A 19,328-nucleotide genomic window follows, 5' to 3' on the forward strand; every position below is an offset into this window, starting at 1 on the left:
CCGGAGAGTGTCTCACGGGAGACCCAGGACGAAGGTGACCAAGGCTAGGTTTCCACCACGGACAGACGCACCACTGTGGCCCCCGCGCGCGCGTGTGTGTGAGCGCGCGCGGATACCTGCGGGGAGGGAGAGCCCGCCCGCGAGGTGCGCTGGGCTGCACCCCAAACCGCTTTCTGCAGAGAAAGCCGAGTCCAGAAAGTGAGCGCGCGTGAGAGTGAGTGCGCGCGCGCCCGCGTGCGGGGGCGTGGCAGTAAACAGCAACAACCCACTGGCAAGCTCTGCCAGAAACTCCCAACTCCCTCCCGGGCCGGAAAGTGCGCCTCGCCGGAGCCTGGAGGTGAGTCGCAGGGGGAGGGCTGGGCGGGCTTTGTTACAGTGTAAACCGATTGCGCATACCTGGAGCTGCGGTCGCCCGATAAGCGCCTGAATGGAGGTGATGTCACGGTGATGCAGGCGCCGGCCCACCGTCGCCGAGAGAAAGGAGCCGAGCCCGGGGAGAGGCCAGCGTGAGAGCGACGACCGAGCTCGGCCGGCTCAGCCGCAGTCCAGGAGAGGCAGGCCCCCGCGCCCCAGCCCAGCCCAGCCCGCGCGCAGCCACCCTAGGCCAGGGCCGGGCCTGGCCCCGCGCCCTGCGCCGAGTCCCTCCCACCCCGCCCGCGCCGCGCCTGGGCTGGAGTTGGCCCCAAACCCCGCGCCGGAGCCGGGCGGGCGGCGCGTCCCAGGTAAGGGCAGCCGCCTCCCTCCCTGCCCGCCCCTCGGCTCGGCTCGGCTCGGCTCGGGCAGGCGGGGAGTGGAGCTGGGCAGGGGACCGGGCGCGGGCCACGCCGCTCCGACTCCGCCGGGTCGCGGAAACTTTCCAAACCAGACCCTGCTGGGGACGGGGGGCGGGGAACCCCGGCGCGGAGGCTCCGAGTGGGGGGGCGGGGGAGAACTCCACAACTGGGGTCTCCAAGGCGTGCCCCCTCCAACTCCGCCGCCTCTGTGCGAGTCCACCGTCCATAGCGACTTGTGGGCGGCTGTCCTTTCCGCTGCCCGCTACGGTGCGCGGGGAGGCAGGTTTCTGTGGCCAGAGGAAATGGGGGGAGAGGCTGGCCGCCCCGCTCCTTCTGTTCCGAGGTCCGGAGGAGCGTCGGTGTAGACCCCCGGGGGAGGCGGGGAGGGGAGTGAAGAGGGGAGCACTCAGTCTTCCTGCGTGGAGTTTGGAATCCGTCAAAGAGCCTCTACTTCTGGCCGTGTGGCTTCTAGAGCCCTTCCCTCCCCCCTCAATGGCTTGTCCAGGGCCCTTTGCAGCCTCAGGAGTTGAGTAGCCCCCTCTGTCCCCACAGGCCGGCAGTTTTACACCCAGGAAAACCCAGTCACTTAGGAATTCTGGAATTCCACAGTCTCGAGCCTTAAGCACAGGGACCAGAATATGTGGAAATTGGGTGTTTACTCCTGGAGTCGTCCACCCCCCTCCCTCTTGAGCCTTAATATGTGGCTGGGGGGGAGGGAGTGCTGTTGGGGGTGGGGCACATTCCAGAGTGACATTTCCAGAGCAGATCTTTGGATTGGGGACTTCCAAGTTTCAGAGTGCTCAGGGAATCTGGGCCCAAATGCGCACCCGTGTGGAGCTCTAAGCTGGGGACCCAGGAAGCCTGCTTCCCACCCCCCACGGCACACACCTGGGCACTGAGGTAGCTCCTCACTGGCACAGGCTTCTCCCGCTGGGAGCCGAGGGAGATGAGATGGATGGGAGAAGGGGAGGAGGTGGGAGGCCTGTCAGTGGGTCCATCCATCTCCTGACCGGCTGGACAGGCTGTGGAGTGGTGGCGGACAGGGGGAGGAAGGATGCGCCCTGGCATTCCTGGGTGAGCCTAGGTGCCTCTGGGAGGGAGCTCTCAAGGGTCACTGAACCCTTGAAGGTAACCTGGCCGGGGTCTGTATCTCTCTGTACTCCTGAGCCTGGGAGACAGATCCGGGCAGCCGCGTGAAGCCCAGGGTCTCGCTCAGGAGAGCTCTCAGGCTTCTGTGTGGATTGGGGGCGAGGGGGAGGAAGTCGGTTGCTCTGAAAAAGGGAGCTGGCCTCGTTCTTGCTGGGTGAAGCCAGTCTGGGCAGGCTGGGCCTTGAACCCACTGGCACTCCCGGGGCCTGTCTGCTTCCCCAAGAGGGAAAAAGGGCAGAATGGGATTCTGGAACTGGATTGGGCTGAGCAGCTGAGCCTGGGGAGAGGCTGGTTTCAGAGGTGATGAAAAATATTTATGTGGCTGATTGCAGGGGGGTGAAGCAAAAGAGCCCTTTTGCCCAGAAAATAATCTGAGGCTGAGGCTCGGTTGCAGCCATGGTGTGGGGGAAACTCGTGAGGCAGAAAGGAGGGTCCCCTCCTTGGTCCCACTGAGAACCTTAAAGGAGATGTGACTCCAAATGAAGGGGGCAGCTGCGGTGGGAGAAGTGGGCCCTGAGTCCGTCCAGTGAATGATTTTCAGATGCCTACTGTGTTCAAGGCAAGGGGATGTATCTTGTTCGCTGCCCTCAGACCTTAGAGCCTGGGAGGGGAGACGTGTGCACACATGATTCTAACATTTGGCTCTCAGAAGACTCAGCCTAGAAGTGCAGGGTCTCCAGGCAGAGCTGGGTTCATGTCATTGAAGTCCTTTCGCCATCTTAAAAGGTGACATCAGCTGACTGGCTGAATCTGGACTCCTAGAGGTCAAACTCTTCGGAGTTACCTTCACTAAGTCTCCTGCTGGCTCCCAGGGTGGCTGTCCTAGGCAGTGGGCAAGAGCCAGGTCCATCTGGCCCAGTTTTCCCACCTGAGTGCGTGTATTCTTGTCTCTCCCCTCGCCCTCCCATTTACCAGGGAATCGGAGAAATGAGGCCTATCAGGGTGGGAATGGTTTGTCTTACCCGGGGCCGGTAAGGTTCAGAGCAGCATGTTGCCTGGCTGGGGAAGGAGGGGACACATCCCTGTTTCCTTCCTTGGAAGTACCCGTGTTGGTGAGGCCGACCATGGTGAGACTTGAAGGGGATGGTTCTGGTCCAAGTGCCTGGGCGTTGCTGGGCCCCAGCGGGGTACAGGCAGGTGTGGATCTCAGCAAGGTGGGTCAAGGAGGAGTGACATGTAAGGGTCGCAGGGCTAAATGAGACCCGCTTGGTGTTTTATGACAACGTGGCTGTTACCAGACTTGAGCTTGCAGCTTAAGCTTAGCGTCCTTCCCCCCCACATCCAACCAGTCCTTCGATACTTTGAAAAGGATTTTTTAATTTTTACAAGAGTTTATTTGAGCCAATCTGACAGTCGCAAGATCTCAAATGATCCGTCTCCTATTAGGTTTTTAAATACTATCAAGTCAGGGGACTGTTTGTTCCTCTTTGCATTTTCCAAAGCTCTGAGGACTGGGCCTTGGCCCCCTAGGCACACAGCCCGTATTTGCAGATTGGAATAATGGCCTGTTCTAAACCGGGGCGGGAAGAGGCAGGTGGGATGAGAAGCACATGAAAATGTGCAGATGCCGGGAGGCCATTCTCAGGGTTCAGTTCCACGTCTCCCAACTGTACCCTAAGTTCTGGCTGCTTTGCTGTGAGCCCAAGAAGCCCAAGATGGTGCCAAGTGCTTAGGATCCTATAGCATGACATCGTAAATTACCTCCTGGAGTGGTTTAGTGTTTCTGCTCACCCATTAGCCCTTCCGGACTCTCTTTTTGTTCCAACAGTGTAAATACAGTGTGTGCTTTATTGATCTACGGTTACACAAAGTCCCCTGCAAAAGCTGATTTAATTCACAATGCGGGAGAAACATGCTTTTCCATTGGAAGCCAGGAGAAACTAGCCATGTTACAGTGCCAGTTATTTAGGAAAACAATAGTAAAATTCACATAGAATGTTAATTTATTAAGAGTTGACGGGTGATCACTTCCTAAGGTGTATAAATGTCGAACCACTATGTTGTACAGCTGAAATTAACAATGTTGTATGTCAACTGTAATTGAAAAAAATGATTTACTAAAAAAAAAGTTAATGGGAAAAGCAAGCTTAATTGAAACATGAGGAGGTGGCTGAGAAGGCAGAGATACCTACAATATTTTTAAGGGGCATGTAGGATATCTTAAAGGATGTTGAAGGCTGATGGTCTTCATTGTCAGTTTCACTTAGTTTATGAGTTTTCTTTTTCCTCACTTAGTGTCTTTCCATTTAATTATGGAGAGACAGTTTATATCAACTGAGATTTAGGATTTTTGTTTGCCTGTCAGAAATTAAGTAACCAGGAATGGTAAAGACATAAGGGGGTAAACTGTGTAAACTCTCTCTCTTCCCCCGCCCCCAAAAGGGAAGAGAGGTGGTGGGGAGGATCCAGTTGGATCATGCCATTCCCCTGCCAGCCACTAGTGATCACTATCGGCCCAGGAAAGCTTGGTTGGTGTCTTTCTGGAGAGTTCCTGGGCCCAAGAGATGAGAGGAAGAGGCAGGGTTATCACTAGTTATTTGAACATATGGAATGATTTAAATGTGGAGTGCCTGCATGTCGTAGAATTTTGGAATTTATAACTTACATTTTAGAGCATTTAAATTTTCTGTTCTCCAAGCCTTTGATTGGAAAACTCACTGACTTGGTGTTTAATTTCTCTTAACCTCCACATTCTTTATCTCCACTTCATACAGTAAAAATCCAGTTGCAGTTGAGAGCAGGAGTTTGGCTTCCTTTGGTAAAGCTGCTGGTCCGGGACTGGTCGAATGAGTAGCTAGAGTAATAAGTTAGCTTGCTGGTGTGAATAAAAGACATTTTTCTTGCTTTTAGCTACCATGCTTTAAAATTCTCCATTATAGATTCATTTCTTTGGGTTTTGCATAGCCCTTGCCTGGTTCCTGCTTTTAAAATGTTAATGCATCATCAGAGAATTTTGCATTAAGTCGTTAACTCCCTAGCTGGGAAATGATTTTGTCCTGATTCTGCTGCAATTGAACTAGACAAAGAAACTTTGGATTCTGAAGAGAGAAGCCTTGGCACTAACAGTGGGAAAGTGAAGGGCTGGAGAGAGGGGAGTGGTGGGGGAAGTCAGGGGGAAGAGCTGATAAATACAACTTTTCAGTTCTTCGTTTTTTTTATGGCTGCAAGTTATGCCTGTCACGGGCTTGTTGAATACTTGTTGGATGAATGAAGGATGGAACGAATGAACTTAGGGCTGATTCACCACGGACTTAGGCATCGCATGGACAGAGTTTACGGGCATGGTGTCTCCTATTGAACTCTGGGAGGTCCCAGAACAAGAAAGGAAGTGCTAAATGGGTGGCATGCTTGCTTTTGACTTTCTCATAAACCGCCCCCCACCCACCCCCGGCTGCAAGAGCTCAGGGAATATTTGGACCCAGGTTATGATTGAGAGGGGAAGTGGGACCTGAAAATTCAATGACAGTTTCTCCCACTTCTCTGAACAGGAACAGACGGCAAATGGGCTTCATGTCATTTGCCTCTCTGATCAGCTGATTTGCTTCCCAGGAGTTCTGTGTTCAGAAGGATTCTGAAGCCCAGGGGGACAATCTCAAGATCAACTTGCCCTGTCTGCCCCGGTGCAGCATCAGTGTCAGAGCCTGACCTCAGAGGACTGATTTTGCCTTTTCTCCCTCTGTCTTCAGGGACCCAGCGGGAGCCCGGCCTGGGAGCCAGGATGGCCACCCACGGAGCCTCGCTGACCTGCCTGGGGCTGCTGCTCTTGCTGTTCCCGGGGGCGCCGGCCCAGAACCGTGCGCCCCCTGGCTGCAGCCCCGACCTCAACCCCCTCTACTATAACCTGTGTGACCGATCTGGGGCCTGGGGCATCATCTTGGAGGCAGTGGCTGGGGCCGGTGTGGTCACCACTTTTGTCCTCACCATCATCCTCGTGGCCAGCCTCCCCTTTGTGCAGGACACCAAGAAGCGGAGCCTTTTGGGGACCCAGGTGTTCTTCCTGCTGGGGACCCTGGGCCTCTTCTGCCTCGTGTTTGCCTGCGTGGTGAAGCCGGACTTCGCCACCTGCGCCTCTCGGCGGTTCCTCTTTGGGGTCCTGTTCGCCGTGTGCTTCTCCTGCCTGGTGGCCCACGTCTTCGCCCTCAACGCCCTGGCCCGGAAGAACCGCGCGCCCCCGGGCTGGGCCGTGTTCGCCGCCGCCCTGCTGCTCACGCTGGTGGAGGTGATCATCAACACCGAGTGGCTCATCCTCACGCTGCTGCGGGGCGCGGGCGAGGACGGGCCCCCGGCCAACGGCAGCGCCCCGGGCCCGGCGCCCTCCCCGTGCCACATCGCCAACGCCGACTTCGTCATGGCCCTCATCTACGTCATGCTGCTGCTGCTGGGCGCCTTCGCGGGCGCCTGGCCCGCCCTGTGCGGCCGCTTCCGGCGCTGGCGGAAGCACGGCGTGTTCGTGCTGCTCACCACGGCCACGTCCATCGCCGTCTGGGTGGTGTGGATTGTCATGTACACCTACGGCAACCGGCAGCGCAGCAGGCCCGCCTGGGACGACCCCACACTGGCCATCGCCCTCGCCGCCAACGCCTGGGCCTTTGTGCTCTTTTATGTCATCCCTGAGGTGTCCCAGGTGACCAAGGCCAGCCCGGAGCAGAGCTACCAGGGGGACCTGTACCCCACCCGGGGCGTGGGCTATGAGACCATCCTGAAAGAGCAGAAGGGCCAGAGCATGTTTGTGGAAAACAAGGCGTTTTCCATGGACGAGCCGGCCGCAGGTAGGCCATGGGGCGCCCCCCATCTTCCCGGTCCTTTAGGGTGGGACAGGGGGCTGGTCTCCAGCAGCGACCCATAGTGTTTTCGTTAACATCCCTAAATTCCATTTTTGGACATTTTTTTTTATTATAGTCATGTAATTCATGAACATCTTTTCACCATAAAATCCCTAGCATTACAGAAATTTCTCCCACAGTTACCCCAGTTCTACCCTGGTCCTTGCTGTCCCATCCCCACAGCTGACTGTGGACTGGTATTTGATCTCCACGTGCCTCAGTTTCCTCCTTTGTAAAATGGGGATGAAAATGGATCCTGCCTCAGGATCCTGGTGAGGATGAGCTAAGGCAAGTGCCTGGTGCTCGGAAGGTGCTCTCGGAATATTAGCTGTTAGCTATGCACGTTACTATTACTTTATTATTATAATCATCCTTTCAAAACTTGATTTTCTATTATGTGCACATCCCTGGTCATCTTAGTTTCCTTTAAAAGTCTTTGCAGTTAACTTTTTCTTTTCTTTTTTGGTTAATTCTCACCTGAGGGTATTTTTTCCATTGATTTCTTGAGAGAGAGTGGAAGGGAGGGAGAGACAGAGAGAAAGAGAGAGAAACATCAGTGTCAGAGAGACACATCAATTGGTTGCCTCCCGCAAGTACCCCAACCGGGGCTAGGGATCGAGCATGCAGCCAACATACGTGCCCTTCACTGGGAATCGAACCCTTGACCCTTCACTCCACAGGCTGATGCTCTAACCACTGAGCAAGATCTGCTAGGGCTAATTTTTTCTTTTTAATAAAAGCACTCATGCCACATTCCAATCTAAAGCACCCCCACTATCCAGCCCGCTTGGCCCCGAGCTGCTGCCCAGGCTCTTTGTTAAATGGACAGGCTTTCCTGGCCGAGCCCAGCTCTCCGTGGTGGGGCTGGGGGTGGAAGGGGCAGGAAGGGGAGTGAAGCCTTTTAAACCTGTGCCAAGATCCCCTCTGACAACCCCCCCATCCCCAGGGAGCAGCTTGGGAAGCAGGAGTGGGTAGCCCGTTCTCTGGGAGACTTGTCCAGATGAGCTTCCAGCTCCCGAAGGAAGGAGTCTTTCTCTAGCGTTTGTAAACTGTGAGGACCACTAGCATTTATTGAGCGCTTGCTGTGTGCCAGGAGCTGAACCTCTCAGGATATGTCCTTGTGCGTGCATATTGCATGCTTTCTTCACTGGCTGGCTACAGCCCCTTCATCTGACATGGCCAGGAACCCGGAGGTTCGTCTGAGCCCTACCTGCACCCCCAGACTGTGCTGATCAAGATGTTTGGGGGCTTATTAAGCCTTTACCTGCCTGATTGTCAGTGCCAACTCTGGGGTCCCTGCCAGAGGTCAGTGTCAGAGCCGGGGAGTTCCAGAATCAGAGAACAAATTCCCTGCCTCTTCTCTACCAACCGAGATCCCCATAAGCTCCACTTTGGGGAAAGGAGCGACCTTTGTCCTGCCCCCCAGGTGGCTCCTGGCTCGAACAGAGGGGCCAGCAGAGTTACCTGGGCTGGGGGTGCGGAAATTGATGAGACAGGCGGGAGAGAGGGGCTTATGGATAAGTGTTGGGGGAGCTTCAGCCGCCCTGCTCCCCTCCTCCCCGGTGGCGTGTGTGTTTGTCGGGGCAAATGTTCCCTGCTGTTGTCCTCTCGGGGCAAACGGTTCTGGAGCTGTGAGGGTTTCTTTTCCTTTACTTTTCCCCCCTAATAAAAAATCCATCGCGTGAGCCCGGCACTTAGAAGCACTGTACAGTTGTGGCCCCTCGGAGCTGCAGGGCCATCAGCCTGCGGCAGACAGAGACAGACAGACAGACATCCGCTGTGCCTGCCCGCCCACGCCTGGCCGCAGTTGGTCAGCAGCCTTCCTTAGACACCCTGGGAGTGCCCAGGGGTGGAGCGGGTCGGGAAAGCGGCTCACGGGAGGCGAGCTGTGGGGAAGTATCCCGGAGCTGGAAATAGTCCTGGAGGCCGGCCCAGGGGCCTCGGGACAGGATGTGCCTCCAGCCCCCCTGGGGGGCTCCGGGTCGTGGGGAGTCGCACCCAGCTCTGCCCTGGAGCCTGGGCCGTGGGCCGCTGCTGTATTTACCCCAGCGCCTGGCAGCTGGCCCGCGCGGGGGCGGCCGCAGCCGGAGGCCCTCTTGGAAGGCAGCCGGAGGCCCAGGTGCCCCTCGTGGCCTCTGGCCCTGGAGGGCGGGTGGGGATGTGAAGGTTGCTGACAGGAGTGTTTTTCTCAACTGACGGATGAAGGGGGGTCCCCACACTGCAGGAAAGTCCAAGGGGGAAGGCAAGCAGCGCCATGCTCCCCATGCATCCAAGCAAAGGGGTGTGGGTTCCAGAGGGTCCCCCCCACCTACAGCCTCGCCCCGAGCTGGCCACCCCTCGCCAGGCTCCCTCCTGGGTTAGATGTTACCCCTGGAAGCCTAGCCCCCTCTCCCTGCCTCCGGGGAGCCCTGCTCTCAGTTGGGAAAGGGAGCTGAGAACCCAGCCTTTAAACCTCTCGTTTCCTTGCAGCCAAGAGACCAGTGTCACCATACAGTGGGTACAACGGGCAGCTGCTGACCAGTGTGTACCAGCCCACCGAGATGGCCCTGATGCACAAAGGCCCGGTGAGTGGTGTCCTCAAGTCCCCATGACCCTGCTGAAAGGCACGGAGCCCAGCCTCAGTGGGCAGGCAGAGGACCCGTGCGGCTGGTGCGGGGTGAGGTGCAGGTGGTGGGAGAAGGCAGGTGTCTCCATTCGGTGCGTTAGCCTCGGGAAACCCAGAGCCCCGGCTCCTGGTGCCCTTTTCCTAGAGTTGATGTATCCACTGCCTTCAGTTATGTTTCGGGGGGACCTGCCCGCCCCATGTCATTGGGTGTCACACAGTAAACTGGGGCTGCGTGCTGTGGAGAATGCTGAACGGGCTCCTTTTTTTTTTTTTAAAGACATTTTATTGATTTTTAGAGAGAGAGAAGGGAGAGGGAGAGAGAAAGAATCATCAATATGAGAGCGAAACATCAGTCAGCTGCCTCCTGCACCGTCCCTACCTGAGCTGGAGGCCGCAACCCGAGCATGTGCCCTGACCGGGAATCGAACTAGCAACCTTTCGGTGGCTCCCAGCCAACTGAGCCAACCCAGCCAGGGCTGAATGGGCTCTTTGAGCTGGTGGGAGCTACCAGTCTCACCCTCAGAAGCTTAGGGAGGGACAGAGGAGGACCTCAGCCCCCTGGGTGTCCTCCTTGGTGGCTCCAAAGGGACGGGACCAAGTAGCAGGTCTGGGTATTTACACTTCAGCCACAGCTGTCTCAGGAGAGGCTCCCCTCCCCCGCCAGCAGGCAGCGGCTCTCAACCTCACACCTCCCCTGGGTTCTGGGAACCAGATGCTCCATTAGCCCGGGGAGGGGGTGGGAACAGGAAGACAGTGGGTTAGATTCACTTGCTCCGTATATGTTCCTCCTCCTGGCTGGCAGACGCTGTGGGGAGAGGTCAGTGACCCGCCTTGGCAGGATGCTGGGAACAGGAAGGAGGGAGGTCAGCAGGGTGGTGTTCTCACCCCCTCCTGCTGGGAGCCCTGAGGCAGGGTGAAGCTAAGATCCCTGAAACTTCCAACCCTAGCCCTTCTCCCTAAGCCTGAACCTGCGGCCATCAGGAGCCAAGATGGGCAAAGGAGTCTCCCAAACATGAGCTGAGCCTGCTGGGCCCCAGCCACCCAAGGTGCTCCATGCTTGCCACCCCTCACTCCCAGGGGGTGGTGGGATCTGGACAAAAACAGTGATTCTCAAAATGCGGTCCCCAGACCTCCAGCATTACCATCACCTGGGATCTTGCTAAAAATGCAGGTTGGGTGGGGCCAATGCTGTGATGAATCCAGTGGTTAGCATCTCTCCAGTGACATCACCTTGGTAACTTAGAATCTGCCATGATGGGAGTAACTACCTATAGAAACCTGCAAACACTGTTGATCAGGGCTTCCTCCCTCCCCACCTACCCATCACTAGGTGTAGGTGTGGCTTAAATAGCCCAGGTGAACCTGATGCCCTCCCAGGTTTGAGAACACCCATGGACACCCATGGAAGTGTTCCAGGAGCTGCCAGGGGAGGGGCAGCCAGAGACCACCAGGTGGGCGGCGTGGGCCCTGGAGCTGCAGGGGTGTGGCGGCAGCTCTTTCCCTTGGGATAAGGCAGGTTGGGCCAGGAGTTTACCCTCTCTCCGGGCTGGGAGCTGGAGCCCTCAGGATCCTCTGCATCCCTCAGCTGTGTCTCGCCACTCAAGAGCAGGACCGCTGCAGCTCGAACCATGTTCTAGGCAGCAGATTTGGGTTTGAAGTCTCCAAAACTTACAATTTTCAAACCCAAAAGCATTGGGAGTTTAAGTCTCCAATCAGACAGGCCAGCCCAGGCTTTTAGCTGAGAAATATATGGGCACATCTAGGGCTTGACGCAAGCATGTCCTTGGCCAGGCATGCCAGCAGCTAGGGTGCTGTTGGGCGTTGTAGGGCCAATGGGGGTCTCAGGTAAAAGTCTTGGAGGAAGGGAGGCTGGGAGCTCTGGACAGGTGACAGCCGCTCTGAGTGGTTCACTGTCCATTGAGCTCGAGGTTTGAGGAACAGGAGGGGCTTGAGAAGAGGCTCCTTCTGAAAAGGCCAATGGAGCGAAGTCCGGGAGCATCCTTGGGGCCTTATTCGCAGGCCCAGAGGCCTGGCCCTCTGCCTGGTGAAATAAAGGGCTAGAGGTCAGAGATTGGCCCCTCCATTTCCAGAGGTGGAGTCATTGTCCCAGCCTCACTCTGGGACCTGGCGGGGGCGATGGAGCTGGCAGGCTCCGCCCTGCAGGAAGCCATGTGTTTGTGCGCCTGGGCTGGGGGAACCTGGCTGTGAGACTGCCTGCTCTTTCTTCCAGCCCGAGGGACCTTATGATGTCATCCTGCCACGGGCCACTGCCAACAGCCATGTGATGGGCAGTGCCAACTCAACCCTGCGGGCTGAAGACATGTACGCGGTACAGAGCCACCAGGCAGCCACACAGCCAAAAGATGACAAGAACTCTCAGGTCTTTAGAAACCCCTACGTGTGGGACTGAGTTGGCGCCAGGAGGTGGCAGGCAGATGTGGGGAGCACGCTGGGGACCTGGCCTGGGCCAGGGACTGCCCACTAGCCCCGGGCTCTCTTGCTCCCCACTCCGCCTCCATGGCTCAGGGCAGCTCATGCCTCAGCTTTGAGGCCCTCCCTGATGGCCAGGGTTTAGGTGGGTGTCCTAGGTGCCCCTACCCACTCCCCAGTGTTTGTGGAGTCGAGGAGCCAGCTCCAGCTTCATACTGGGGTTACCTCCAGTGGTCACGCTCCAGCCAAATAGTGTTCTTCATGGGGGAGGGTGGTCTCTGAGCACCCACATTCTCCAGAATCTTTGGAGAAACTCCTGCAACCTCGAGAGATTTCACAGGCGCTCCCTGTCCTGGGTCTTGCTCCTCTGTGAGGAACAGGTGCCTAATAAATATTTCTGCTTTGTTAACCCTTCCTCTGGAATGTCGTTTCTGCCCCAGCTCTTGGTGTCCCATGAACTGCACCTCCCCAGCCTGCGGATGGTTCCTTCCCCCTTCTCCCTCCAAACCCAGCTCGAGGGAAAGCTGCTGCGGGTTCTCCTTCCGTGCAGGGAGGTAGCTGACACCCCTCGCCCAGGGAAGGGTCCTTCAGCACAGCCTGTGTGTCCCTGTCCTGTGGGATCACAGTGAACTTCTAGGCCAGCTTCTGTCTAGGGGCTAGTCCAACATCCGAGCTTGTTTGGAATCAGGCAGCTTTCTTCTGGGACCCCCTCCACTGGCCACATGTGGGGACCAAGCATGGAAGCAGCCCAGCCAGCAGGCATTTCTGCAGAGGGTGTATGTGAGGGAAGGTGGGACACCTTCAGCCTCTCGGTGGGAATGGTGGTTCAGATCCTTCAAGGAACGAGGTGGAGGCTCACTCTGTGCTGTGCTCTCAGGTCGATTTACAAAGCAGGAAAGGGTCGAGCCCCCTGGTTGGTTTCACTCCTGGGCAGGAATTATTAAAATGCCAGTTTGCTCAGTCCTCCAAGGCAAAGTCTCTCTCCACACCAGCTCATTGCCATCCTCGTGGCTGCCCCAAAAGGTGGGCAGGACAGTATTCTTTCCAGAGTCCAGATCCCAGAACTGGACCATTTTAGGGCTAGATGGGGCCTTGGGGGAAGGTTAGGGGTGTAGCTCCCCTGTCCCCTATGACAGGTCAGCAAACTGACCCAGAGAGTCTACATAGCCCGTAGACACGGCCCCACCAAGACCAGCCAGGTTTTCTTGGGACCCTGGCTTCCAGATGCCCTGGGACAGCCAGCGGGCCCCAGTGGCCTGGGTGCAAACAAGCCGTGGTGTCCTGACCCTTGGACACTGGCTCAAGGCCTAGTGAGGGGGCTGCCAAGCCCGCCCCTCCCAGGCTTGGGAATGTTCCTCCCCAACTAGCCAGCAGCTATTTTCTGACACTGGTTGTAGGAAAAAAAGTCATGTTGGGAGGGAGAGAACGGTGGCCAGAAGAGGAAAGTGAAACTTCACTAAGCCTTTCCTTCTGTGTCGGATTGCACCAGCCCCTGGGGACACCCTCGCTTTTTTTTAGTATAAACCAGCCCTTGGGCCCCCAGCAGTGGAGTCCCCTTTGACTGTTGTTCTTTCTGGTTAATTTAGGCTCAGTCCCTGCAAAATAAAACGCGATGGTAGACGCCCTGCTCCCCGGACTGCACGTCGCCCTGATGTCATTCCTCTGTGTCTTGGCTGGGGCAGGGCCCAGCACTTTCCCACCTTTGTCATTGGAGCTGGGAGGGCCTGGAGGCCATCAATGTGGAGCAATGGATCAAGTGGGGGGGCCCTGTGAAACCCCGAGGCTCATGGCTGGGGCTCTAGTCTACCCCCTACCTGCCCTGCCCAGCCTCTCCTTGTACCCAAGTGACTGAGGCCACAGGAGCTGTCTGCAGACCAGTCTGCCTCCATCCCCCTCGCAACACCCTCCCCCCACGTCACAGCCCCTGTGTCCTCTTACCGTGGCTCTCCAAGCGGCCACCCTCAGATGCCCCTGTCTTCACTCTGTGGGCCTCCCTGACCATCCTTTGGGTGTCCAGCTCAGCTTGCCTCACCCTGCGCCCAGGTGAATCAAGGTGAAGCTCTGTGAGTCTTTGGAGTCATGCCATGGCAGAGGTTGGCCCTTGCCCTTCTCATCTGGACATTTGCCACCACCTGAATGGACCATGGAAGGCCACAAGCTGGGGCAGGGCTCATTCAAGGCCTGGACCAACACTGCGCCTCTTCATGGCCTGAGGGCCCTGGCCCTGAGCCTCTGTGGTGCCACACTCTGTGCCCCTCTGCACGTGACCCCACCTTTGATGAACTGGGCCCCACTGAGCACAAGATGGGGATTGGGGCTGCATTCTCAGGGACCAGACGACCGTCCTGGACCACGTGGACTGGGGTCCAGGCCTCTTCTGGGACAGACCTGTGGGACCTGGGGAGGCCCCTTAGATAAATGCATTTGGGACTGAACATTGTACCATTTTCTGACGGGCAGGAAAAAGGTTTCTACCTCACCTTGGCCACCTCGATGACACCACCTGTGGAAGTGGGGGACATCCACGGGAACTGCATGATGCTGGCACCAAAGATGGAGATGTGCACAGCTTCTCGGTAGCACTGTCTCCCTGGCTTTGTCCTGCCCTCTGGTCCCAGACAGAGCTGGCTCTTCCCAGGGCTGTCCCCCCAAGTGTGCCCCCGAAGCTCAGTTCTTACCCCAGCATCACCTCTGGGTGCCATGATCATGGCAAGGACAGGAGCATCGGAGGGGGGTTGGGTTGTGCCCAACATCACCCTGTAGTCAGTCCCACCGCTCAGGGCTACCCTTCTGCTTCCAGCAGCCTGTGCCTTCGCCCCTGGAGTATTTCTCCAGAGCTGCACTGGGTGAACAGGCCCTGGAGATGAGAGTGGGACTGTACACCCAGCATGACCTGCGCCCCCCCCCCCCCCATCTGCTGTACTGGGTTGCTCAGGTCCAGGAATGGCGTATAACTTCCCTCTGACGGGAGGGAAGGGGAGAGCTCTGTGCACCTCAGATGTCTCTTGATCTAGGTTAGTGGCCTGAAGATCCCTTACGGTGAACAAAGGGACTACCCTGCTTTTCGAGGTGATAGTATCACGTGAGTCCTTTGCAGCGCCAAGTGGCCACAGGTAGCGGCCTGCAGTGAATGTGGGTTTGTTCATAGTCCGAGTCCCTGGAGGCCTGCACGGAGGCTTGGCGAGGGACGGGCTCCTAAAAGGAGCAGGTCTGCCCGGATCCAGGTCTCCCCTGATACCCTGGCCCTTGGCCAAGTGGGGAAGGTAGAGAAGTGGTCCAGCTGCATCACAAACAAGACTTGACGGGAAGAAAACCAGAAGAGACCAGAGCCTGCTGCAGGTGAGCGCAGGCCAGCACCTGGGTGAGTCTCACACCCACTCCGTCAAACTCCGGCTCCAAGTTTGGACTTCATGCTGCTCGGAATTAAGTGACCTTACTCTCCGTTTGCGAGGAATTACTACCACTGGATACCTGTGTGTTCATTAAGAATTTTTCTGGGCTTTATTAATAATATATATTTTTTTAACTCTCCTTGCGGTCTAGACCAAGAAAGGATGTTTGATTCCATGTAACTTTTTTCTTGATTGGGAATTTATTCTAAGAGAGGAAACCAGGCCTCCCAAACCAGCCCAGCCCCAGAGCAGTGCTCCCTCACCCACGCAACACACGAGGCCTGGGAATGTAGGGATGGGGCAGGAGAGGGGGACCTTTGTTGTAGTCCTGCTGCTGCCTGGCATGCTGGGGGCAGGGGGGTGGGCATTGCTGGGTGAAATGCTGGGCTCCCAGGAAGCTGTACTGGGGCCAGGGGATGCTCAACACCTCCCCTGGGTCTGGAGGACCTGCCAAGTGCCACCCCCAGTATTTGGATTACACATGTGGTTCCCACACTTGTTCAGGGACCCTCACAGCTCACATAAGAGCAAGAAACAGTTTAAGTGACTTGCCTGTGGCCATGCAGCTAGTAAGTGTCTGTCAGCCCTCAAACCCATTCTCACCGAGACTAGTCACTTAATCCAGCCCCAGGGGGGTGCTGGGTCAGGCCCAGGTGCTGGTGACCAGACTGCTTCCTGTCTGCTGTCTGCACTCGGAGCCCCGCAGGAAGCTGCAGGCCTTGCTCACAACAGTCCATGAATTATTTAGCATCTGCACCAGCCCGGTAATGGGCTGACCTCATCCTCCTGGGCTCAGGGGCGCCTCTGACCTCTGTTTCCTGGAGAGGATGCTGATGGGCGGTTAGCCTGAAGGTCTCACTGTGGGGTGTGTGATTAAGGGAGGGACACCAGTACCCTCGGGAAAGGAGGTGGGGCCAGAGACCAATTGACTTTGTCACGTGAGGCAGCTCTGCGGAGGAGAGAACAAGACCTAGAAATCCGACGGCTACAGCGCAGACTTCAGCTCTTGCGCTCTAGCTTTGTGACCTTGGGCAGTTCTCTTGACACCTCAGTTTTCTCATCTGCAAAATGGAAGTACTAACACCCTGAGTTCATAATATTTAGTGTTCTATCTAGCTCGTCAAGGTCACTCCTAAAAGTCACGGCCAAGACAGAGCATTCAGGAGCTGGCTGCCCTGTGTTTCCTGCCCAACTGTGCTCCTCTCCAGGGCAGATCTCACCATTGTCTGCCTTCTGGAGGTTCCCTGCCTTCCCTTCCTCTGCTGTCCCTGGCGCCAGGTCCCTCGCCAGTGGGAGGGCGGAATCCGAGGGGATGCATCGGGCAGCCTCGGGTGGCTCCTGGTTCTTGCTAGCCCTGTCCGTGGGCAGCTCCCTCACCCTGCCTCAGTGTCCTCACCTGTGAAATGGACCTGAGCTTCCAGCTCTGCCTAAGCCCTGGTGTTGGGGTCCCCAGCAGTTGGGAGGAACCCCAAACGACAGGGCTGTGCTGAGGCTGCGCCCCAGCAGCCTGACTCGGGTCTGGGGCAGAGCTGGGTGGTGCCAGGCCACTGCCTGGCTGTGCGGGGGGCAAGGCGCTGGGTCCCGCCCGGCTCTCCCCTCGCCCCGCCGGTATCTCCGAGCCGGGGGCGAGGGGGGCGCCCTCTGCTGGCTCGACAGCCCAGAGCGGGTGCACCAGGGGGGCAGCGGCCCCTCCGCTGTGCGGGGGCACGAGGGCAGTGGGGGGCGCGGCCTACGAGGTCTCATGGTCCAGCAGCGGGGTTGTCCTGAGCGGGTGGCCGGAGGGCGCGGGCTCCCGAATCCCTTCGGCCGCACCCGCAGACACCACACCGTAGCCCACGCACCTGGGGTGGCGGCAGGTGGGGGTGGGGGTGGGGGTGGGGGTGGGGCCCGGGCTGCGGACGCTCGGACGTCACCCTCCAGCGAGGGCCCGCCCCCGCCCCCGGCCAACCCCGGGCCGCCGCCCGCTCCGCACCCCAAGCCCCGCCCGCCGCCCTTGCAACCTGATCCCCGCAGCTGTCGCCCGGCCGCAGGCTGGGGGCCGCCCGCCCAGCTCTCCCCTCCCCCCCCCCCCCCCCCCCGGGAGCCGGCCGGTCGCGGTGTCCCCTCCCTACCCCAAGACCCGGTCCTCCACTGAGCCCCCCGGGATTGCCTTTTTCCTGACCCCCCCCAGGCCGCCAGCCCCAGACCGGCTGATACTGCAGAGGTCACGGGGTGTCTCTGGGCCCAGCGCACAGCAGGTCCCAGTTCCCCAGAGAGGAATCTCCTGGGAAGTCCTTTGGGCTCATTAAGTTTCACGAGTGGGTGTAATGGGGCTGGTGGCCAGGAAGCCCCACCACTGCCTTGGGTCAGGCTCTAGGGCCAGGTTCTGGGCTCCAGTGCAGGGTTCTAGGCTCCAGGGGGGGGTTCTTAGCCAGGCCCCGATGACATTTGGGGGCTGGTCATTCGTGGAGGGGCCTGCCCTGTGCATTGTAAGATGCTGAGCAGCCTCCTAGATGCCAATAGCACCACCACCCTCCTAATGGTGACAACCAAGAATGTCTCCAGACATTGCCAATGTCGCCTGGGGGCAAACTCTCCTGGTTGAGAACCACTCCTCTGGGGTATTAAGTGGGCATTGAGGTCCCCGCCAGCCCAAGAGTCAGTATTCCAGGGCCCCCCCTCCTCCAGGCTGGTTTGCAGATGTCTCAGGACAGCTTGGGGACTGTGACCCTTACCTGACAACAGCTGGCAGCATGTGACCAGCCGAAGCTCCTCTTACTGGGCCACATCTTTTCAGCTCCTGCCCTGATGAGGGTGCCAAGCAGGCCCTGGGACAGGGGTGCAGGAGACTCGATGGCTTTTTGTCACTAGCAGGTAAAGTGGTTGGGACACCAGAAGGAGACTCACAGGGTGTGTCTATCAGGCAGCCTCTGGGTTCATGGAGAGGAAGTGGGGGAGGGGAGGCCGTGGCTGAGGCCACCAACTGAGGCTGTCAGGACTGAGTGAGGGTCAGGGGAATATCCTGGTCAGCAGGGGCTCAACTATGGACTCAGTCCTTGGAGCTGGCCAGACAGGGCGTGGACACACACACACAAGCACATACACACTCAGGGGAGGAGTAGGGTTTTGGAGAAAGACAGAAAAATGAATGGATCCCAATCCCTTAACCCGGCTCATGCCCAGGGCTCATCATAGCCAGGTGGTGGGCACAGAGAGGGCGGGGGTGGGCTACTGTTGGCACCAACCCCTATCCCTACCCCCACCCCACATGCAAAGTAGGATTTTCAAAAGGTTTCACCCCCATACTTAAGAGAAAGGTTTTAGTAGTCCCCTGGCTCCCACAGTCATATTTACCTGCATTTGCGTAGTCAAAGACCATAACAAAGGTTAAAGTGGGGGGTGGTCACTGGGACCTGCAGATGCGGGAAGAAGTTTTACTGTTTCTCCCTCTCTCCCTTCCTTTCTCTCATTCTTTCCTTTTCCATGAAAAACAGCCCTCCCCTCCCCCCACCAGCCTCCGCCGTCCCCGCCGCACCCTCAAGACCAGCCTCACAGCCTTCCTGTGTCCCACTGCTCACCTCTCGCTCTGCCTAGTTTTTCCAGTGCCTTCTCCCCTTGGGAAGGTTTTTGGGGAGGCAGAGGATGGGGGACCTGGGGAAGGCAGAGTGTGTTCATTGCACGTAGGTACCTGGGACCCCCTCGCTCCCCCACCCCAGCCTTGCTTCCTAGCCGCCCTTCTGCGAAGACCGAATTAGGTCGGCGTTCGAGGAGCAGATCGGCCAGCTGCCGCCGTGTGCTGCTTCTCTGCAGCTCATTATAAAACACGCTGTGTCCCGCGGGGCAGACAGTGCAGGCTCGCGAGTGACAGTTGGCTCATTCATTCATTCATTCATTCATTCACCAGTTCTTCACCAATATTTATTAAAGGCTCTCTCTCCCCTGCCACCATTCTAAGTGACATCAGCTCTCACACGGCTCTCTCTCCTGGCACCCAAGTCTGTCTGGCACACAATTCTACCTCTTCAAATGCCTGAACCCCGCCTCCCGTCATCAATTCAGCGGTGTCAGACACCCCTGTCCCTGGGAGGAAACACTACAACTGCTTTACCATGTCATTAAGGTGTGGGCTGCAGGACAGGGCCGCCCTATGTGCGAGTGTGTCCGTGGAGCTGTGTTG

The 19,328-nt window shown here is 57.7% G+C and overlaps 1 protein-coding gene across 1 annotated transcript; it reads left to right on the plus strand.

The window, feature by feature from the left end:
* The first annotated feature begins 278 nt into the window (after positions 1-278).
* Positions 279-13,660, plus strand: GPRC5C (G protein-coupled receptor class C group 5 member C). Its single transcript, XM_016216675.2, has 5 exons — positions 279-337; positions 5,609-6,691; positions 9,215-9,309; positions 11,581-11,730; positions 13,367-13,660. Exons 2-5 carry the CDS (start codon positions 5,641-5,643, stop codon positions 13,397-13,399), a joined length of 1,329 nt encoding a protein of 442 aa, XP_016072161.2. The 5' UTR covers positions 279-337; positions 5,609-5,640; the 3' UTR covers positions 13,400-13,660.
* The last annotated feature ends 5,668 nt before the right edge of the window (positions 13,661-19,328 follow it).

This window comes from Miniopterus natalensis, chromosome 17, assembly GCF_054644295.1.
Source record: "Miniopterus natalensis isolate mMinNat1 chromosome 17, mMinNat1.hap1, whole genome shotgun sequence".
In the NCBI taxonomy this organism is placed as follows: domain Eukaryota; kingdom Metazoa; phylum Chordata; class Mammalia; order Chiroptera; family Miniopteridae; genus Miniopterus; species Miniopterus natalensis.